The following is a 17,575-nucleotide window of genomic DNA, read 5'->3' as shown; positions in this document are numbered from 1 at the left end:
GTGTTTACTATTTTAGTTACTAGTGTTATCAGTCACTCTTTGAGTCTATTTTTATTCTTTCCTGTTCCTCATCCCATTATTAAATTAGTTTCAAGTCCTGTTAATTCTTCCTCCTTAATTTTTTTTATCTGTCATCCCTTCCAGCCTCACTGTTGGGTTATCTCTTTATTTAATTACAATAACATTCTTCTAACTTTTCCCAATTCACATCCTAGTGGAAATTTCTCAATAGTTCCCCAGTATTTTCAGGTTATTAAAACTGAATGCCTCTGTCTTCTGAGTACAAGACTTTCCTAAGCAGTGTCTTCTAGATTACTAGCTTTATGTCTTACTACTTTCCCATTTTTTTCCCTGACTTTGGACTACTTAGCAGTCTTTAAATATACCATGTTCTCTCATCCTTTCATTCTGCTGCATAGACTGTTACCTTTGCTTTAGCATACCTTTCCTCTTCTTCCTGTCCTAGTGGTGTCTCAGCTTTTAAGACTCTTCTCTCTTTAATTCCTCCAGTCTAGCTTAGATGATCCCAGAATATCCTGTGCTCTCTTGTATTTTAATGTATTATGATGATCACTTCATGGAATGAAAGAAAAGTCATTTACAAAAATACGGCACAGTGGTTTTTGATTGATGTAGTCTAAGTTCAGTTATTCACTAGCCAAGAGACCTTTATCAAATCGTTGAGCTTTTCTAAGTGTTTTCTTTTTGTGTAGTAATGCCTACCTCATTATATTCATATTGTGCTGAGGATATGCAATAACACTTGTACAACACTTAGCACATTATCTGATACAGCAAATGTTGACTTCAGTAAATGCTATGTGTCAGTATTATTAATTATTATGCTGATACTTGTTTGACAGTAAAATGAGCTGCCTTGTGATGAGGTCTCTGCATCAACCTAGGTATTCACTTAGTGACTAGATATGTATCTTTCCTGGGGCAACAAAAGGTACACATGTTAATATAAGGGAATCAGATTTGCTGTCATCTTATTTCAAGTCTACAAAATTTTCTTCCCCTATCAAAATCTTTTCAAAGCCTGCCTTAAATACCACCTTTAAGATATCATATCCTAAAGTAGCCTGTTCCTCAATACTTTCATAACAATGTTTAACACACCACTTATTATATACCACTTTTTATGACTAGCATTTATGTTCATAAAATGGGGTTTTTAGATCACCTAGCACAGTGTGTGACATAGTAAGCACTTAGTAAATGGCACAACTCTCCCTTCCTTAGTCTGTTATTTGAACTTCATTCCATAGGCATTGGAAAGATTTTGATGGTTTTTGAGCCCACAAATGATTTGATCACAGTGTTGCTTTAGAAATATTAATGTGACATAAAGTTGCAGGATGGATTGGAGGAGGAAACCCTAAGGACAAGACAAAAGCTAATGCACTGGTTCAGTATTCACACCTTATTCAACACTTTCCAGTTCGTATTTGGAAAGGAATGTGGTATAGCGGAAAGAACATAGATTTTCTAGCTAGGTGTCATGATAAACAAATGTGAATGAGGCCATCACAGTCTAGCAGTTTATAATTTTTCCAGGATGACCAGTGAAATACTAATTTAAAAGTGTTTTGTATTTTTGCTTCGTCACCCCACCCCCATATCGTTGCGCAATTTGTTGCACATGTAGGATCAAAAGACACAAATGAGGGAATGTTATACTTTTAAACATGTATAAGAATTAATCTAGGAATTTACTGAATACCTTTGTGTTCCAGGTACTCTCATATGGATTATTTCATTTGCTTTTACACAATAAATAATTCTATGAGTAAATGATGTTATTTCCATTTAACAGATAAGAAGAATGAAACAAAGTGGTTAAATCATTATTCATAAAGGACAAAAAAAAAAAGATGAGTGTTTAAGACCCAAGTCTGCTGAATAGAAGTTTAATATTTAACCCACGATACTGCTGCTGCCATGAGGTAGCTAAACGCATGTACCCATTTCTGGCACAAGTTAGCCTAAAGGGAAAGTAAGCCAAGTATATTATCCATAGATTATAGGCATATATCCATTTTGACTTCAGTGTTTTTATTTGTGTGTGTGTGTGTGCATATGTTTATGTACACACACACACACACACACACACACACACACACACTCCCGTCTAACCTTTAGGAAAAAAAATCACTTTTTTTTTAGAGACGGAGTCTCTCTTTATTGCCTAGGCTGGAGTACAGTGGCGTGATCTCGGCTCACTGTAACCTCCACCTCCCAAGTTCAAGCGATTCTTCTGCCTCAGCCTCCCGAGTAGTTGGGACTAGAGGCACCCACCACTACTCCCAGCCAAGTTTTTTTGTATTTTTAGTAAAGACAGGGTTTCACCATATTGGCCAGGCTGGTCTTGAACTCCTGACCTTATGATCCGCCCTCCTTGGCCTCCCAAAGTGCTGGGATCACAGGCATGAGCCACCATGCCCAACTGACAAATCACTATTTAAACTTCAGAATTAGCCATGACAACAGTTAATTTTGTTGATATGCATGATCATGATTATGATTGCCAAATGATTAGTTACTGGCATCAGGAAGTAAACCCATCAACTTATTTAGCCCAAAGCTTCTAAAACTTGCATGAGCATACAGATTACCTAGGGATTTTGTTAAAATGAAGATTATTTTTGGTAGGATTGAGAGTGGGGCCTGGAAGTCTGCATATCTAACTGCTTCAGGTGATGCTCACACTGCTGAGCTTGCACACTACACCTTTGGAGTATAAGCACAGAATTTTAATTTTTGTCCCAAATACATAATAATTTATATAAAGGTAAAACTATAGTGTACAAACTATTTGTGGTCTGTGCTTTTTTACACTTAGCGTTTTTCCCTGTTTTCTGCATAATTTTTATAATTATGATTTATATAAATCGTAAAGGTAATATGACATTACTAGGAATATACATCTATTCTCAGTTATTTTCCCATTCTAAATAACACTGGATTGATTTCCTCTGGGCATATAGCTTTTGCTATTTAATTACCTCCTTAAGATAAATTCCCAGAGCAATTACCAGGTCAACGGGTAAGAATATCTTTGCTGTTTAATGGGCAAAGTTTTGCAAGATGAAAAGAGTTCTAGAGATGGATAGTGATGAGAGTTGCACAACAACATGAATGTACTTAATACCAATGAGTACCATTAAAAATGGTTATGATGGAAAATTTCATGTTATGTGTATTTTACCACAATGAAAAAATTTTTAACTATACAGAGAAGGGAGAAGCCCCGCCCCCTCACAGAGACCACACAGTGGGCAGAGTCAGGTGCCACCAGGCTGGCAACCGGAAGTCAGAAGTCCGGAGCAGCGCAAGAGCATCTGTTACCCTCTCTTCTCAGATACCCACCAGAAGTGTTGGAAGAGAACAAGCAGATTTGAACCTATCTGCTTTCAAGGTGGTCATCATGATGAAACTTAGAAACAAAAGTGAAAAGCCAGGTAAAGGTTCCAAAGGCGTAAGAAGCCTGCAAAACAAAATGGGAAGAAAGCAACCTCCAAAGTGCCCTCTGCTCCTCAGTTTGTTCACTCCAATGATCATGCCAGTCTAGAGGCTGAACTGAAGGAGAGGGTTGAGGAAATGAGGGAGAAGCAGCAAGCTGCCTGGGAGCAAGAAAGACAGAACACAGGTCTATCAAGAGCTACTGTGAGAATATCCTAAGACGCCAGGAGGAGTTTGAGCATAAGGGGGATGTTTTGTAGGAATTAAGTACATTTCCTCACCTGGATGACGAGATCAGAAGGAAGGCCTATTACAAGGAGTTCCGTAGGTGGTAGAATACTCTGATGTGATTCTGGAAGTCCTGGATGACAGAGACCCATTAGGCTGCTGCTGCTTCCAAATGGAGGCTGCCTTCCTACGGGCAGAAGGCAGCAAGAAGCTGGTCCTGGTCTTGACCTGGTCCCCAAGGAGGTTGTGAAGTAGCTGGATTACCTTCGGAATGAGTCGCCAACCATGGCTTTCAAGGCTGGGATCCAGCCTCAGGTCAGCTTTGGAGCTGAAAATCTCATGAGCGTTCTGGGAAACTAACGCCACCTTGGTGAAGTGCGCACCCACATCCATATGGGCATTGTGGGCCTTCTCAATGTTTGGAAGAGCAGCCTGATAAATAGCCTGAAGCACAGCTATGCATGTAGTGTGGGAGCCATTCCTGGGGTCATGAAATTCACACAGGAGGTCTAGCTGGACAAGTTCGTCCAGCTGCTGGATGCTCCAGGCGTTCCAGGACCCAGCTCAGACGTGGGCACCATCCTGCATAACTGCATCCACGTGAAGAGGCTGGCAGACCCCGTGACCCCGGTGGAGACCAACCTTCAGCGCTGCAACCTGGAGTAGATTTCCAACTATTACCGCCTCTCTGGGTTCCAGACCACTGAGCGCTTTCTGACAACAGTCGCCCACCATTTGGGAGAGAAGAAGAAAGGCTTATACAGTCACGAGCAGGAAGCCAAAGCTGTCCTAGCTGACTGGGTGAGCAAGAAAATCAACTTCTATAGACCACCACCACCCACTCACACTCTTCCCGCCCATGTCAGTGCTGAGATCGTTAAGGAAATGACCGAGGTCTTTGACATTGAGGATACCAAGCAGGCCAATGAAGACACCATGGAATGCTTGGCCACTGGAGAATCTGATGAGCTGTTGAGTAACACAGACCCACAGGAAATGGAGATCAAGTCGCTTCATTCTCTGATGATGAAAATAGCAGATGCCATTGAAAATAAAACCACTGTATATAAGATTAGAGATTTCACTGGGTATTGTACCAATCCAAATCGTCATCAGATGGTGTGGGCCAAACTCAATGTAGACCACCACACTAAAAACAACCATAGAGTAATGTCTGCCCAATGCACTGCTGCCCAGTACTGCAGGGGATCATGGAGATGGACCCTCTGCAACAGGGCCAGGCTCTGGCATCCTCCTTGAAGAATAAGAAGATGCAGAAACGTGCAGATAAAATCACCAAGGAGCTGTCTGATTCCCTGATGTCTGCCCTTGACCTCTCTGGCAATGCTGATGATAGTGTTGGTGACTAATTGACTGATCTCACTTACCTTCTGCTCCAAGCACCAGTTCCAGTGGGATGGGGCATTACCAGTGAATAGTTTGGTTCTCTCTGAAGCATCGGCATATTAAAAGAATCCTTCCCCAACTATGTGTCTTTTCCACTCTCTCCAGTAAAAAGAGCCCCAAGAGGCTGGACCTGAAAAACCCAATACCCTTTATTTAACCCCTACTCTGTTTTATAACAGAAATAAAAGAAGCATCAGCAGGAAAAAAAAAAGAGAATATACCCCCAAAAAAATTATTACCCCCCTCCCAAAAATATATTTTCAAAAGAATTATATTGTTTTTTGGGGGGAGGGTAATGATTTTTTTTCAATCTTTTGAAAATATCAAATTTTCAATTTTTTCAATTTTCAGTCCTATTTTCAATCCTTTTGAAAAAGAAATACCAGTCTTTTCAAAAGTATGATATTGTTTTTTGCTGGTATTCTCCCTAAAAAAAATTTTGTGGGGGGAATTCTCTTGAAACGAATGTTTTTTGGGGAATATTGTATAGCCCCAAAAAAATACTATTCTTTTGAAAAGAATGATTGCATTAATAAATCATTTGCCCTTTTAGAAAGAATCACCAAATTACACTGCCACCAACATGTTTGCCAGTATTTAGTATCTTATGTTTTTTTAAATTTTTTGCTCAATGGTCTAGAATGATTCTTCAAGGTTGCAGTCTGTATTTTACTTCTGTTAGACTGAAAAGTAAACATTTACCCTTGTGGTTTTTTACTATTTGTATTTCCTCTTACGTTAAATGTACATTCATGTCATTGGCCCTTGTTCTGTCGATGTTGAACATTTTCCTTAAATTTAAAAGAGCCCTTTTTATAGCATAATATTTTTTAAGTATTTCTACTAGTCTTTGTTGTCTTTTAAATTCAGATTTAAGAGATGAGTAACTTTATTATTTTAATCCTACAGGTGAACTATGGAAAAGTTTGTAATAACAGTAAAAAAGGATTGAAATTCACTGTCTCCTGTGGCTGCAGTTCAGAATTTGTTTTTGTACCATATGGTAGCACCGTTGCTGTTTATACAGTTTACTCAGGAGAACAGATAACTATGCTTAAGGGACATTATAAAAGTGTAGACTGCTGTGTATTTCAGTCAAATTTCCAGGTAAGAATGATACAGGAATTTAAAATGTTCAGCTAGCTAGCTTGCCAGACCAGTTTTATGTAAAATAATAAATTGTGATTTCATTCTAAGGAGTTATACTTTTAATCCACATTTGAACTAGGATTTACTTAATAGAGACTAGCACAGCCTAGATTTTTAGATGGCATGTAATATATGGATGAATCAGTATAATATTGTGCAACTTGATTGGCATAAATTCTCTTTTCTTTTGCATATAACCTTCATTTATTTAGCAATTGAAAATCTTTGGTGAATTAAAATAATTTCTTGCAAACAATCTTTTGGGTAAGAAATGAAATATAGGCATTTAATCATAAAATAGAATGTGTATATGTTGGTTCATATATGTGTGGATGATCTATTCTTCCTTATTTTCTATCAGTGGCTAATAAAGGGAGGTTTTGAAGTTAATACAACCTATATCATTTCTTAAATACCCTGGCTTTTGTTTGTTTTACATGCAGACCTTTTCACATCACCAATGGAGCGGATTGTTTTTTTTTCAGAGAACACTGGCACAAATTAACTCATGTACTCCTTTAAATGAGTCTAACATTGCAAAATAGTTGGTATTTTCCCTGTTTTTTAGGTAAGGAAAATAAAACTCATGTAAGTTAAATACTGATAGAATGAAAATTATGGATTATTAGAGCTCAAGGAGACTATCACTTTGTGAATCTCCTATTCATTCATTTATTCATTAATACTGATTGCCTAATTTGTGCCTGACACTGTGCTATAAGATATATAGACCTGATTTTTCAGCCAGTACATACCATTATGGCAGTATTCAATATTTAAATACTTACATATCCTACTAGCCGGTAAACAGCTGATATACCAAGCCCCCCAAGTGACCTCCAGCCTCAGCCCCTTCCCTGGGACCTCTTAGACCTCACCTTACCCCAGCAACTAAAAGGGGACCTACAAGACCCTACTCCAACTCTATAGCCAGTATCTCTTCTTATTAGTCATTGTCCTAGTATACCAGTTGTTAAACATATTTAGTGTTCTGGGAGAAGAAAACTAAAGCACCAGAGAAGTGACATGACTTGCCCCTAACTTACAAGTAGTTATTGATAAGCCATGTATTGATATTCAAAGAAATTCTTAAAATATTGTCCCTCTTTTCTTGTCCAAAATTACTTAGAGACACAGCCAAGATTTCATCCCAGGTACTCTGACAACAAATTATTTCTTTCTACCAAACTGGAGCTTCCTAATAGATATGCCTAGAATGGATTAAAATCATGCTAATGGCTGGGCACAATGGCTCACATCTGTAATCCCAGCACTTTGGGAGGCCAAAAGGATCACTTGAGCCCAGGAGTTCCAGAACAGCCTAGGAGACAGAATGAGACCCCATATTTACAAAAAATCGAAAAATTAGCCAGGTGTGGTGGTGTATGCCTGTGGCCCCAGCTATGCAGAAGGCTGAAGCAAGAGGATCGCTTGAGCCCAGTAGATTGAGTGAGCTGTGTTCACACCACTGCACTCCAACATGGGCAACAGAATGAGACCTTGTCTCCAAGGGGGAAAAATATTAGATAAGATACACTCAACATCAAAATAAATAATGATAGTAAGGGATTACAACCTATTGACTAAAATAGAAATTCATGAATCTAGGCTGATATAAGTAAATTAATGAATTGAAAATTTGATGAGGAATGAGATATTTACATAATCTCAATGTATCTCCCACAAAATATGAAAGTACAAAGATAAAAATATTAATTTTACCCTGAAGAAGCCTGACACACATCACCTTCATCAAATAATCTAAATTAGCATCTCAGTTATGGGACATCACTTCTGTGATATTCCTGGCCAAATTGGATCACCCAAATTTAATCATGAGGAAACACAAGCCAAGCCAAATGTGAAGGACATTCTACAAAGTAACTGGTATATATCTCCAAAATTGTCAAGGTCAGAAAAGACAAAGAGACTGAAGAACTGTTTCAGCTTGAAAACTAAAGAGACTTGACAACTAAGTGCAGCATGTGATTTTTAACTGGTCCCTTTTGCTATAAAGGACGGTATTAGAACAAATGATGAAACGTGAATGGGGTCCAAGAATTAGATGGTGGTAATAATATGAATTTTCTGATTTGGTTGGTTACTTTGTAACTATAACGGAAGTACCTTGTTCACAGAAAAAATAAACTGAATTATTTAAGAGTAATAAGGCCTTATGTTGGCAACTTACTCTCACGATTTAGGAAAAAAAAATTTAACTATTAAATATTAAAATATTTTTTATTTTTTACTGCACTTGTAACTTACATTTTGAGATTATTTTTTAAGAAAATTTAATTGCCCAAATGAACTCCTGCATCTATCACAGACACTTCAAGGCTTAATGTAAATCCTTACATCTAAGTGTTATAAGTCATTCTAATTTCAGTATCTCTTTCTTGAACATCTACAGAATATCCTTTATGGCTTCACTGGATGTGTTAGTACTTATTGTGAATTGCCCTATAAGCTTATCTGACCAAGTTATTTTGGGTATTACATGGCCTTCTCAAAGAAATAAAATTACTCAAGGGCACTAAACATACATATCTTTGTATCAGCCACAGTTAGTGTAACCATATAATCAGATTTTATAATACAGTCAATAAAATTGTGTTATATTTAGGAAATTTGCTAATGTATATCTAACAATTTTTTAAATTTTTAAAATTTTCTATAAATACCTGTATAATCTTATTTTCCCTTTTCCCACATCCTTACTTAAATAAAAAGCACGATTATACCATGCCTCATATTGTTTTTGAGATATACAATAATACAAATAAATTGTAAAAAACAGCAGAGGAAAAAAGCCAATATAACATGTTCCTTCGGTTTTGTTGGGGAGGGGAGTGAGCATTGTTCAGCCATAAGCAAACAGCATATCCACAGACACTGACATAGGCTGTGCATCAGCTCAAGTTTCCCTTTATGAAGTAAACTTCTCAACAGGAATGGGATATATGTCTTCAAGCTCTTCTGTTGAATTGCAGCCAGTTATGCAGCTGTAAGCTAAATAAAACTTTCTGTGAACTTGGCCTATTTTAGTAGAAGCTCATATGGTTTCTTCACTGAAGTCTTTATTGAAGCTCAGTTTTTGAACACAGAAAGACAAACTATTTTTTTCCTTCTCTGACATTAGAAATATATGGATACTATAATTGATAAAACTGCTAAGATTTGGGGTGTATTTGTAAAATTTCACACCATTAGTAAGCCCTGACAAATCCTATTTTTAAATACAAACAAAGCTTTACTAACAAAGAAAGAAAGAAAAAAGAGCATCAGCCTAGTTTCTTTAGGGAGTAGAAATAGCATTAATGAAAGTCCTGTGACCCAATTGTTTCAAAAATGATATAATTATTTGTTTGGTGTCAGCTTTTGATCCACAATATCATCTTTGCTTTCTGTGTTATAGGAACTTTATAGTGGCAGCAGAGACTGCAACATTCTGGCATGGGTTCCATCCTTATATGAACCAGTGCCTGATGATGATGAGGTAAGCATTTTCACAAATTGTACAGTGACTTCTAAATCATGAGAAATAATGTTTCGTTACTTTACTTTATATGAGAAAGACTTTTAAAGCATTTCTTGCCAGTGGCCTGCACCTGTAATCACAGGTACTTGGGAGACTGAGGCAAGATGATCACTTGAGCCCAAGAAATCAAGACCAGCCTGGGCAACGTAATGAGACCCCATCTCTAAACAACAACAACAACAAAAAAGCATTTCTTGGTATTTTCAGATTGTAAAAATAATTGGACTGTTTTAATATATTTGGAAAATTCAGAAAAATAGCAAAAGAAGAACATAAAATTCCTCAAATTGAATTAGTCAATATTAACATTTTGATTTGTTTCATAACTGTTTTTTTCCTTTGCATATGTTTTTTAACATAGTTCATATCATGGTTGGACATTCAACTTGGTATCTTACTTTTCTGATCAACACTGTACAATAAGCCTTTTTTTGTGTCATTAATAACTATGTGTAAACATTTCTAATGATATAGTATTCTGTCATTGATACAACACAATTTAAATACCTAGTTGGAGACATTTCTGTTGATTATTATAAACATCAAGGTAAATATCTGTTAAAAAAAATTGTTGATTTTTTTATTATGTCTTTAGATAGATTCCTAGAAGTGGAATTATCTCTTGAATTACTATGTATGACTTTTTTATTTTATTTTATTTTATTTATTTATTTATTTGAGATTGAGTCTCACACTGTCACCCAGGCTGGAGTGCAATGGGGCGATCTTGGCTCACTGCAACTTCTGCCTCCCGGATTCAAGCAATTCTCCTGCCTCAGCCTCCCAAGTAGCTGGGATTACAGGTGCCCACCACCACACCTGGCTAATTTTTGTATTTTCAATAGAGATGGGGTTTCACCATGTTGGCCAGGCTGGTCATGAAGTCTTCACCTCAAGTGACCCACTTGCCTTGGCTTCCTAAGGTGCTCAGATTACATTCATGAGCCACCATGCCCAGCTGACATTTTCAAGACTTTATTCTTGTGTCAAATTTAACCAGTTTACACTCCTACCAGCAGTCCGACAGTGCCTATCATAGAACATAAATCAGTATAAACATGACAGTGTAAATAAGGTCCTTAAAAATGCAGTAGGTAAACAAAGATGAATAAGACCATTCTCCCTGGCCTAAAGTAATAGGCTCTGTATTTTTTTTTTCAACTTTTACATCAAGCAGTAGGAAAATATAGGCTGTTTAAAGGTGGTTTCTCTCCCACCAAGGTTTATTCTCCTAAGCACTGTTAATCATCCTCATTTATCTAAATTTCTACAATATAAAAAGTCTAAAAGCAATGTCTAAAAACAATGTATATACATATATTTGTGTGTGTATATATATATAAATAATTATTTAAGTTGGAAATATAAATAACATAGTTAGAAATACCTTAAGGTAATCTTAAGCAAGTCATAGTAAAAGCATCTTAAATGGAGGTTGAGGAAAAGTTATGATAGAGTATGTTTGACAGTCAAAAAACATTTTTCATATACTGTTTAGTTCCTTTATGAAAATAGGACTATGTCAAAAACCACATAAAATATGATTTGTATAGAGGTAATTGATAGCCTCTCACAGCTATTGACAAAATACATTTCATACCTAAATTGTCAACTGCTAGAGTTTCCTGCAGTGTAAAACCTGTGAATTATTTTCTTTTGTCCTTAATTCAAAGAAAGAGAAAAAAATACACCGATAAATGTTCAAGTAGCCAGCCAATGCCATAGGCATACTTCTAGATTTTATCACATGTCTAATTTGGTTTATTGTGGCTTGATTAACTTTAGCATACAGCTGCTTTTGATGTCAGAATATTCTTCTGTATAAAGCTTAATATGATCAAATAATTGGATTTAGCTATTTATTTTACATTTTATTATGTAATTATTGTGTCCTGCTCTTTGGGAATTGCTATATACATTAAATCCAAGTTATAACACTGTAAGCCATGTTAGGAAGTATAACATTTTATTTACCAAATGAAAACAGTAAAAAAGAAATGAAAAGTAAATCTATAGTGACTTATGTATTGAAAAGGATGTTAGAAGAATACCACATTGTTTAATTCATAAAGATAATATTTGGCCAGGTGTGGTGGCTCACACCCATAATCCCAGCACTTTGAGAGACTGAGGTGGGAGAATCACTTAAGTCCAGGAGTTTGAGACCAGCCTGGGCAACATAGAAGAACCCATATGTACAAAAAATAAACAAAATTAGCCAGGTTTGGTAGCTTACACCTATAGTTCCAGCTACGTAGGAGGCTGAGGTGGGAGGATCACTTGAGCCCAAGAGTTCAAGGCTCCAGTGAGCCCCTATTGTAGCACTATACTCCAGCCTACATGACAGAGTGAGACCCTGACTCAAAGAAAAAAATAAGATAATATGTGACTGATGGTTTATTTCCTTGTTATGTCATTATAGTGATAGTTTGAACTCTGTGTGTAAAAAAAACTTTTGTATATGAGAAATTAAGTAAAATAAGTTAGAAAATCACAGAGATACGCAAAAATCAAGTTGACTTTTGTATTTGCTTTAGAGCTATAAAACCTTACCTTTTAAAATGCCATGTTCAGATATTTTAAGATAGCAGTTATTCTCATGTTAATATAAAATGGTATGTGCTAAGGTTATTTCCATAAAATTTTAACTTGAAAGATTCCTGTGAATATAGGTAGAACATGAATGTGATCATAATACAGATCCCAATAGAACAGCCTGTCCAGAAGATCCTGTTCCTTACATGTGTGTTTATAATTTAAGCCATATCGAAAAATGCTTTTATCCCAATTATAAATTAAGTATATTCATTTGATATTTATTTTCCAAGGAGGCAGTGTAGCACACTACAAAACAAAAAGCACACACACATATATACATGCGTACTTAGTGTTTAGCTTCAGGTAAACTGGGTTTGAATCCCAGTTCCGTTATTCATTATACTTATGATCTGGGACAAGCTTATGATATTTCCAAATATCAGAATTGTCTAATCAAAGTTATTCTTAGGTTTCCTTTCAAATGCGTCCTTCAGATGAGAGTTACTTCCCCATCAACCAAAATATAATCCCTTAAGGGTGTTTCTCCTGATATCCAATGTAGAAGATCAATTTAATTCTGTCTAAGGAAAGGAAAGACTGGATGAGAGCGACAGGATTTATGGTCTTTAAGTATAAATCCCATTATTTAATTGACAGACTGTTTTATTATATTTGGAGGAATATGGCTTCCTTTTGACTCTACTTTCTAAAAGCTGGTCTGGTCAAGACAAGCCTATCTATAACTCCTAATCACTTTTTCCTGACTGCAATCTATAGGGCAGGTTTATTCCAGTTTAAACCTGACCTCTCTCTAAGAATCTTACTTTGTTTTGACATTCACACAATACATAATTGTTTTACATACCACTTGTGCCCATATATAATCACTTGCTGACAACTGAGACTTGCCACTATTTACCAGTCAGAAATTTGAAAGTTATCAAGAAATATCCTTGTAGATGTTAAATCTGGTTTTATTCCTTCTCTAAATTCATAACTAGGTCCTGTCTAAACTCTTTATTTCTATAACATTCACACTATCTGTCAGTAGAACTGACAACCTGGTGAGATAGATATAGTATGTTCAAGCACAGACTGGATGTCCACTAGGAGGAGATGTTGTAGAGAAAACTGAAGTAATAGGTAATAGTAGTGACACTTGATCAGAGGATTAGGAAGTGTGGCTTATCCACCCAGGGACACGTGTGTGTGTGTGTGTGTTCCCAGGGCTATTTTTAGTAGCTATTAAAGTCAAAGTTAGAGGGCTCTAGACACAGAGTAGGGAGGAGGACTCATCTAACTACCAATGACAAGATGTCTTTTAATAAATTCTCAGTAAATAACCTAATTTAGTAGTTAAATTGAAAACCCAAAAAGACAAGAAATTCAGTAAATGTTTGGATGAAAGAATAAATGAACAGACTTCAGTATACTACCATTGCAAATGTAGACTGTGGCTAGAAATCAGTGAGTAGTTAGCTGAGGTTTAGTAATAGTTTTATGACTGGGCACGGTGGCTCCCGCCTATAATCCCAGCACTTTGGGAGGCCAAGGCAGGCAGATCTCAAGGTCAGGAGTTCAAGACCAACCTGGCCAATATGGTGAAAACCTGTCTCTACCAAAAATACAAAAATTAGCCACGTGTGGTGACACATGCCTGTAGTCCCAGCTACTCGGGAAGCTAAGGCAGAAGAATCACTTGAACCTGGGAGGTGGAGGTTGCAGTGAGCCGAGATCATGCCACTGCACTCCAGCCTGGGTGACAGAGCAAGACTTCATCTCAAAATAATAATAATAATAATAATAATAGTTTTGTATCTGGACATTTGAAGTATAATAGAATTTTGGTTGTATACCTAAGTGAAAATAGCCGACATTAGATTTAATAATGTACTCTAATCTGTTTAACAATAAAGAATGCCTACATTAACATATTGTTTTCCAACTATTCTAGCTGATACTTGGGAAATTTACTGGAAACACTTAACTTTTTCTACTGTTTTCATTGTAAGATTCAAAGTTATCATATTCATCAAAAGGAAAATGAACATTCTTAGACATGCAGTAGGGGTTACCCTTAAAAAATATTTCTATAAGTTATAAAAGGCAATACACCTAAAATAACTTAAGGGTAGTCTTGATGCTAATACAGCAATGGAATTTGAATCTGAATAAAATTGTAGCAGTTGTAAAAGTTGCACAAAAGGAAGCAAACCTGGCTTATAATACCCAGTTACTTTAAAAATGAGACCATCTTAAAGCCCTTTTAGTTATTTGCCAGAGAATTGGAAGGTAGCTATTCAGAAGTTTTCCCAAAAATGAACTGATTTGAAATGCCACAGATTATTAAAATTTCTCTAATTGCTAATCACCTTTATTTTAGGTATGGCTCTAAATCTGTAAGAATACTGTGATACTTTGTTGTTGTTTTAAATAAACATAATCTAGATACACGTTATCCTTCAGAGAAGTCTCTAAGGAAAACCTGTGTGCTGATTATAAACATGTTACCATTTTTGACATATTTTGCATGTTTTACTAAACTGCCCTATCAGCCTATAAAAATAAGTAAATAAATATCACTACTTAAAAATAAGTACGTAAATATCACAGTAATAACCCACATTCTTTTTTGGACTAAAAATGGTATTATTGAGCTTGATGAATACCTTATTCTCCATATTTGGGTATTTGTTTATTTATAAAAGTTATTTTCATCCAAACAATAAAGAGTTGCCAACATTGATATTTTGAGCTGTCAGGTCAGACTGTACACCTGGAGTCCAGTCTTAGCCCATGGATGTCAGAATGCCACTTTCTCCAGGTAATTTCAAAAAGTTGTTGAGAAATACCTTGAGCAGTAGCAACATCATGATGTATATATATATATAAGTATGTATTTGTGAGGTGATTACTTTAAAGGAAATAGAGTGTTTAGATGAAGTCTGGTATTGTCTGTTTAAAATGGAGTTGTATTATCTTATATTGTATGTTCTGAAATTAACAGTTATACATTTATACATTTTCTTCCAAAATAATATAATTGCTATTTATCTGATATATTTCATAACTTTATTATGAGCCTAAAATTATGAAGTAGAAAAAAAAAATCTTCCTTTCTTTATTTTTTTTTTAGACTACAACAAAATCACAATTAAATCCGGCCTTTGAAGATGCCTGGAGCAGCAGTGATGAAGAAGGATGAATATCAACCTTTAGTACCTTTGTGTCTCTGCTGAAACTTTTTAAACGAGACCATATGTGGTTTTTTTTTTCAACTATACGGTCTATTCCTGACAGCTAAATTGGTCCTAAATGTGGGTAATTTGTTTCCTCATGTTTTAAAATGAGGTTAATATTTGCATAAAATCCTAAAACAGACTTCTGTATCATTTATTTAATCAAAATGTGTTCCTTGAAACCAGTTGCTGTGGCCTGGGGAAGCCCCCATTGCTACAGTACAAGTACATAGTCATTGTACCTCAACTGTGACTTTCAGCAGATTTTATGAACTATAAGATGCAGTTTCAGAGGATCACCAAGTGGAGGCCATCAGCATTGACTTTCTCCTACTTGCTGTACTATCGGCCTGCTCATTTCCACCTTCAAGAATGATTTTGACAAGAATGAGTATATCAAAAATACTCATTGTATTTTTGATATCAAAAATACAATGTATATCAAAAATACTCATGTTGAAATGGTAACATCAAAATTATTTTATTCTTCATCTATTCACATTTTGCAGTGATTTCATTTAATTAACCATTCTTTAGCTTTATGTTAAACATTTTTGGGCTCAATATCTCCTACAATCCAAAAAGTTTATCACAGGCGGCTTTTAACTTTGTGAAAATCCCTTGTTTGCTTTATTTTAATGTAAGAAGGCAGTTTGCACTCATGCTTGAACTCTATTTCTATGAAACTCATTAAGACATGACCAAATCCTGCCTCATTCATTCAAGCAGAAAATATCCTTGAAGGGAATCTGGCTTAAACATGAAATGTTGTAAGAAAATTCCTATGTTATTGTCTCCTTCTGCGTCAACCCACAAATGATTATCATGAAGGTAATCTTAATATTCCCTTCCTGATCCTTACCAGCAGTAGACTAGTAAACGAGGCTTTTAAGAACTTGAATACCAAAAGTATACAGTTGTTGAGGTTTTTGTTTTTGTTTTGCTGAGATGGAGTTTCACACTGCTGGAGTGCAGTGTCATGATCTCAGCTCACTGCAGTCTTCACCTCCCAGGTTCAAGCATTTCTCCTGCCTCAGCCTCCCAAGTAGCTGGGATTACAGGCTCCCACCACCACACCCAGCTAACATTTTGTATTTTTAGTAGAGACAGGGTTTCACTGTGTTGACCAGGCTGGTCATGAACTCCTGACCTCAAATGATCCGCCCGCTTTGGCCTCCCAAAATGCTGGGATTACAGATGTGAGCCCCACCCTCCCTGGCCAGTTGTTGAGCTTTTAAGTGTATAATGGTTAGACCTCATATCAGACCTTTCCAGCCAAATGTTTTCCATACACTTGCTTTTACAATTGATCTTTTTTCCAACTGACACATAAAATTTTATGTATTTGCCATGTACAACATACTATTTTGAAGCATATATACATTATAGAATGACTAAATCTAGCTAATTGACATATGCATTACCTCACATAGTTACCGTTTTTGTGGTAAGAACACTTTACATCCATTCTCTTATCATTTTTCAAGATTAATTGTAATCTTGTAACTATAGTTACTATGTTGTGCAATAAGTCTCTTGCACTAATTCCCCCTATTAAACTGAAATTTTGTATCTTTTGACCAGTGTCTCTCCAACCACCCTAGCTCCTGTTAACCACCATTCTACCCTCTACTTCTGCTTTTTTTTTTGAGACAGAATTTTGCTCGTTGCCCAGGCTGGAGTACAATGGCACAATCTCGGCTCACCACAACCTCCGCCTCCTGGGTGTAAGCGATTCTCCTGCCTCAGCCTCCCCAGTAGCTGGGATTACAGGCATGCGCCACTACACCTAGCTAATTTTGTATTTTTAGTAGAGATGGGGTTTCTCCATGTTGGTCAGGCTGATCTCGAACTCCCAACCTCAGGTGATCTGTCCACCTCAGCCTCCCAAAGTACAGGGATTACAGGCATGAGCCAACGCGCCCAGCCTACCCTCTACTTCTATGAGGTCAACCATTTATATATATTTACCACATTTTATTTATCCATTCAACCATTGATAATTGCT

General features: G+C 36.3%; 1 protein-coding gene and 1 pseudogene across 5 annotated transcripts in view; both read left to right on the top strand.

Annotated features, from left to right (window-relative positions):
• The window catches only part of ERCC8 (ERCC excision repair 8, CSA ubiquitin ligase complex subunit), a 72,337-nt gene extending 56,628 nt beyond the window's left edge, over nt 1–15,709 (top strand). For 3 of the 5 annotated variants that reach the window (XM_012457258.2, XM_012457261.3, XM_012457262.3), the window contains 3 exons: nt 6,010–6,207; nt 9,668–9,748; nt 15,465–15,709. In XM_012457258.2, coding sequence (XP_012312681.1) covers nt 6,010–6,207; nt 9,668–9,748; nt 15,465–15,533 — 348 coding nt within the window. In that variant the 3' untranslated portion in view covers nt 15,534–15,709. Of the gene's footprint in view, nt 1–3,239; nt 3,511–6,009; nt 6,208–9,667; nt 9,749–15,464 lie in introns of those variants that run through there. The other 2 variants (XM_012457260.2, XM_012457263.3) reach the window with 2 other exon arrangements.
• Nucleotides 3,431–5,063, top strand: LOC105720636 (guanine nucleotide-binding protein-like 3-like protein; annotated as a pseudogene).
• Nucleotides 15,710–17,575: the final 1,866 nt, after the last annotated feature.

The sequence above is a fragment of the Aotus nancymaae genome, unplaced genomic scaffold (genome assembly GCF_030222135.1).
Source record: "Aotus nancymaae isolate 86718 unplaced genomic scaffold, 86718_ANA_hifiasm-v0.15.2.pri h1tg000014l, whole genome shotgun sequence".
NCBI classification, from domain to species: Eukaryota; Metazoa; Chordata; class Mammalia; order Primates; family Aotidae; genus Aotus; species Aotus nancymaae.
The sequence above is the reverse complement of the archived record's forward strand: the minus strand, read 5'-3'. Positions and strand labels throughout refer to the sequence as shown.